Source organism: Dreissena polymorpha, chromosome 1, assembly GCF_020536995.1.
Source record: "Dreissena polymorpha isolate Duluth1 chromosome 1, UMN_Dpol_1.0, whole genome shotgun sequence".
NCBI classification, from domain to species: domain Eukaryota; kingdom Metazoa; phylum Mollusca; class Bivalvia; order Myida; family Dreissenidae; genus Dreissena; species Dreissena polymorpha.
The window spans coordinates 157,991,834-157,997,833 of NC_068355.1; the positions used below are offsets into that span (position 1 = coordinate 157,991,834).

Consider the following 6,000-nt stretch of genomic DNA (forward strand, 5'->3'; position numbering starts at 1 on the left):
AACTAACTGGACAAGCACACACAAACTATCATTAACATCACCCTCCTTATCCAAGAATGCATAAACTATTTCAACGATTCAAATAATCCTGGTCTAATATTCTTTGCAGACTTTGAAAAGGCATTCGATTCGCTTGATCATTCATTTATGTTCTCTTGCTTAGAAAATATGAACTTTGGTGAAAGTCTCATTCAATGGGTCAAACTAATCTATACCGATATTAACAGTATAATCATTAACAATGGCTTCTTTTCAAACAGTTTTAACATCGAACGAGGGGTTCGACAAGGATGTCCACTCTCATCATCGCTATTTATTATTTGCATCGAGTATCTATCACATCACATCCAATCAAATAAACACATAAAAGGCATATCACTAGAACCTGACGAAGAAATCAAACAATCCCTATTTGCTGACGATGCAACTTATTTTTTAAATGACAATTACGACTCTTTCCATAACCTAATAGAGTCGCTAACCCTTTACGGAATGACATCGGGTCTTAAACTAAACAAAAGTAAATGTACTGTGCTACGAGTAGGTAAATTAAAACAAAGCAATGTTCAATACAAAAAAGAAATGAAATTTAATTGGACATCCAATGAAGCCACAACGCTAGGAATTACTTTCACAAATAATGAAAAGGATACAGTTCTTAAAAACATACTACCTAAATTACAGAATTTTAAAAACTGCTTAAAATCATGGCATCATCGTAAACTTACACTTATCGGAAAAAACACAGTATTGAAAACGTTTGCACTTCCTAAATTAATATATGTTTTAACAGTTCTCCCAAATCCACCAAATGATGTTATTAACGATATAAAATCAGCAATATATAATTTCATATGGGACGGTAAGCCTGATAAAATAAAAAGAACTCAGTTAATTCAATCTGTAGAAAATGGAGGGATCCAATTAACGAACATTGACTCATTCTTGAATGCAATCAAATGCAGCTGGGTTAAAAGATACCTAGATAATACCAATACGAGTAAATGGAAATTATTCTACCAGAAAATCCTTAAAAAATATGGTGACTCCTTAATCTTTGAATGTAACATCAGCAATACTATCTTACATGAGATTGCAAACGAAAACATATTTTTGTCTGATGTTCTATCAGCGTGGAGTGATGTCACTCATAACTTAGAAACCCAAACCAGCAGTAAAACAATTTTATGGAACAATAAAGACATAACTTCAAACAATAAGACCTTTTTCTATAAAGACTGGTTTGAACGAAGCATTAAATATGTCGACCAATTATATGACTACAGAATTAGGGATTTCTACTCTTTTGATAATATATGCTACATATACGGAATACCTTCAAATAGTTTTCTGAAGTACTACACACTAATCAAAAGCATACCCATACATATTAAATCTGAAATCAATACACCATGTACTCAAACAACATTTGTAGAAAACATACTTGGAAGAAAAAACAAAACAAATAAAATATTTTACACAATACAAATTAGAAACCCTACAGAAAACTCCAAAATCCAAAATAAATGGCAAGTCCACTTTGGAGAAAATGAACTTAATTGGAAACACATATTTACCATGCCATATAAAGCAACTATTGAAAGCACGCTGAGAAATTTTCAATATAAATACATCCATAGAATTATAGCTACAAATAAATATCTCTTTAAATGCAAATTATCTAACTCAAATCTGTGTGACTTCTGCAGTGAAAACATCGAAACTATAGAACATCTTTTTTGGGAGTGCAAACACATCCAACCTATTTGGAATCAATTAATATCTTTTCTTGAACAACATCAACTAAACGTTAAACTATCTTTCTTAAATGTAAGTTTCGGAATTAACTCATTGAAATCATTAGACTGTAATAATATTGTGAATTTTATGGTCATATTGATGAAATATTTTATCTTAAACATGAAGTACAAAAAACTAGTACCAAATTTTAATTGCTTCGTCCATAGTCTTAAACTAAAAATCCAGATTGAGAAAGAAATAGCCCTCAGTAATGACACATTACAAATCTTTGAACAAAAATGGAATCGGATTAAATTCTCATAATGTTTTGTCCACTTATACACATTTCACTCTAATGTTAGTTTTTCTCTCTAAAATAGTTTTGTTTATTGTTTTTAATTTTAAATTTCCTATCTGACAAGATCATTGTGAATATACAACAAAACACACAAGTCCAGTATGCTTTCTTCCGACTTTATACAACTCATCATTTTTCATAACTATTTCTCTGTTGTTCTTTTCTTTTCTCTCCAAAAAAATAAATATATATAGGCATATCTTGTAAAACATGTCTGAACTTTATTGCTTTGTACAATCACTATATTGTATGATCATATACATGTTAACAATGTATGTATGATATTGAATAATAATTAAAAAAAAAAGTACAAAAAAAAAGTACAAAAAAAAAAAAAAAAAAAAAGAAAAAACCTAACCCTCATCTGGGCTCGAACCACTGACCCCAGGAGTAAAAGTCTATCGCTGGGACCACTCGTTCATCCTTACTCACACTATAATTGCTGTATTTTATACTTATATAAGCAATACTCGTAGTGTCACAAAATAAAACGACAACAACAGAACTCTCAAAATTATTAAATCGTTTCGCATTTCAACGCTTTTATAATTTTCAGGTTTTAAAAGTCAAAAGATGCATATAATTGACTTTTTAGAGCATGATAAATGTTCAGTTTTACTGTTTCGTCACAAATATTATAATTATAACGAAATTTTGCGAATCTGATTTTTTTATTTTGTCAATTTACCAAAACGTGTAAAGGTACCTTCAACAAAAAATTAACGAAACAGAACACTTACGGTAAAATATTTCTGGGTTAACAATTGAGATTAATTGTCTATATGTATCACATCGAGTGGAGTTTAAACAGCATGTCAATTTTAATGTTTAAAATCGCTCGAGTTTTCATAGTCGGCTCCGGTACTTATCAAACGTACTCAGGGAACACTAAAGTATGCTACAAAGTACACGGGGTAATGAAAATGTACAAAAAGAACCCCGGAGTATGGACGGATGCCTTAAAATTTATTTCTGTATTTGGTGTACATTATAGTTTACTTTTAAGAAGTAACTGATCCGACGATTGGGATTCAATACCACATATTATTTGCTTACAAGTTTCAAGAATATTCTTACAAAAAAAGATAAATTCTTGGGATATCCAAACAATATCAAGACCATGTTTCAAACGAAAATTTTAAACACTTGTTGCCCAATTCACTCTCCTTTACTCATCGTGCTGTTTAGGCATCATTACCTAGCAGTATCTTGTGGAATGAAAATACTTATAAGACTCTTATTCCACGTAAAGACATGCAATTCGCTCTTAAACACGGTACAAATAATGGTGCTGCTAACGTCTCCTTCTTTGGTACCAATATTCACATAAGTCCGGATATATAGCCACAAGCACGTTATGAAATTCCCCACTCACACCTATTTTATACATACTTTCGAATATGTGATGCATAAGCCCATCAAGGCACGTTTGAAGTCAGTAAATAGAAATACCACAATACTTCGCAAAACATTTTTATTGAGCCGCGCTCTGTTAAAAGGGAGTTTAATACAGGTGCGTAAAGTGTCGTCCCAGATTAGCCTGTGCAGTCCGCATGAGCTTATCAGGGACGACACTTTCCGCCCACACATTTTTACTTAGAAGAGACTTTCTTGACACGAAAATTATCATAAAAGGAAATTTTCGTCCGTAGGGACGACACTTTACGCACATGCATTGAACACCCTTTTCACAGAGCACGATCCAATTATATTTTATAAAGTGGGCATATCCATAGATGATATTAAAAAACAATGTATTCATGATATTTATTTTCGAAAAGTCTAAATTGTTAGAAGTATCCGAAAACTAACATTGAAAACCATACATGTTAATGTTATGAATTAATGATCCATGAAATTCGAATAAGCATTATTACATTATCATTCCATGAAATTCGAATAAGCATTATTACATTATCATTATTATTAAACGATGTATTGGTTCCTGAAATTATTTTATTATATTTAATTAATGCATTATTTCAATAAAAACTATGTGTTGTTTCCCCTTCAATGCCGTACAAATCTGACACATCCTTTGAACAAACAAAAAACACATTTTACTGTATTTCGTCAGTCACATATACTAGTCAGTGTAAAGTACATATCGTTCACGTTTCTCAAATCTGTACATAAATACATATGATCCGTACCATACTCCTCGCAGTGTTTATCCCCTATATTGGTTAAGGATTAGATAAGTGCTCGGAACCAGTCAAAATCTCTGCGCGTTAGTTCGTTCCATACCGACTCAACCGGACATGCTTATTTCCCCTGCAGGTATGGAGGAAGGAGAGTTCACGGAGGCGCGTGAGGATCTGGCGGCTCTCGAGAAGGACTACGAGGAGGTCGCCGTCGACAGCGTCACCGACGGGGACGCCGCCGACGACGACGACGAGTATTAGAAACAACCGTGCCGTACGAGCGGGCGTGGAGTTGTGGCGGTGTGTTTAGCGTTGTAAGCAGTCGGAGTTTGTTTTTTGTAGCGTAATATTTGACATATCTTACGATAACGTTCGACCATTTAGGACTTCATCCAGTCATCGTGTTTACTGGTAAGGCATTGGTCATATTGTTTGCTTAAAACATCACCTTAAATGACTTACTGATGTTAACTGTATGTGCCAAATTTGTATTGTTTATTTATTTGTATGTGTATTATTTTGTGATTTCATGTAAACATTCATATTGAAAACCGCGCTGTTTGCTCACAGTGCAATGCACTGCCCTCTTGAAGCAGTTGAAAACAACTATGAAATGGAGCTATATTATAAATAGACGTTTAATATTAAAAAGTGTTTTTTTCTTCAAAATTAACCAATTGGTATTCATGGTTTTGCGACCACTGATGGAAATTTAATGAACCTGTGAATTGAATGTTCTCATTTTGACGTCGCCGTACATACCCTCAGTGTGGTAATTCACTCGATTCTCACTTTTTCAAATTTACACGAATATACTTGCTATTTCGGAGCTATTTTATACAACATAAACTGAAAAAATTATTAAACTTTGCTTTGTCAGCATGCTGCAAGTTGGAAACAATGTTTACATAGCACATTTTTAAACTTTGTTTCAAGATTGACAAAACACGTATTAATGTATTTCGTCAGCAATTTTAAAGCACATATCGGTCACGTTGTTACCATATTGGAAATACCTTAGTTAGAAACCCTATTGATTATTTCTATATATGTCCATGACTGTGCGTATTTTTGTTTTGTTAACAGTTGTTGCGAGTGTATTTTAGTTACTGTTATTGATACAACTGCTGTACTGTGCGCCATATTTGAAATATACTTGCATTTAATTGTAATCACTTTGAAAATAGTGAACTTGAGAGTGCGTTTTTCATATGATGACATTTCCTTTAATACCGTGACTAGGTGTGCAAATATAATCAATAGCGCGCGTGCTTTTAACTGAACTCATATACTGCTGAGCCGGTATCCAAAAAGCACTTAAGAGATATCTAATTTATTAAATGATCAGCAGAAATTGTCATGGCTTTCTCCGTTGACTTCGATTATAACAACAAATCGTATTTTAAGGCCCGTCTTAAGTTACAATGTTACTTAAGAGCTTTCTGAATACTGACCATTGTTGAGTATTATTTATGCTTTGATAAAACAACTCGGTTGTTTATTTTGCCATTTGTAAGCATGCAATAAACATAGAAAGAGAGATGACGACGTGCAATGTCCGTTTTCCTCTATATCTTTATGTGCACATATCCAATGTAGAAATATGTAACTCAAGAAATATTGTGATGGGAATTTATTATCTTATAACTCTGGTATTTTATTGAAGGCAAGTGACCCGTTTCCTATACAATGTACACATACAACAACAATAAGAAGAAGAAGAAGAAAAAGAAAAGAAGAAGAAGAAGCACAACAACA

At 32.9% G+C, this 6,000-nt stretch overlaps 1 protein-coding gene across 1 annotated transcript in view; it reads left to right on the top strand.

Moving 5' to 3' along the window:
• LOC127857721 (tubulin alpha-8 chain-like) overlaps window positions 1–5,782 on the top strand; it is a 43,987-nt gene extending 38,205 nt beyond the window's left edge. Inside the window, exon 8 of the mRNA XM_052394382.1 lies at window positions 4,379–5,782. Within this exon, the coding sequence (XP_052250342.1) occupies window positions 4,379–4,503 (125 nt within the window). The 3' untranslated portion in view covers window positions 4,504–5,782. The remainder of the gene's footprint in view (window positions 1–4,378) is intronic.
• Window positions 5,783–6,000: the final 218 nt, after the last annotated feature.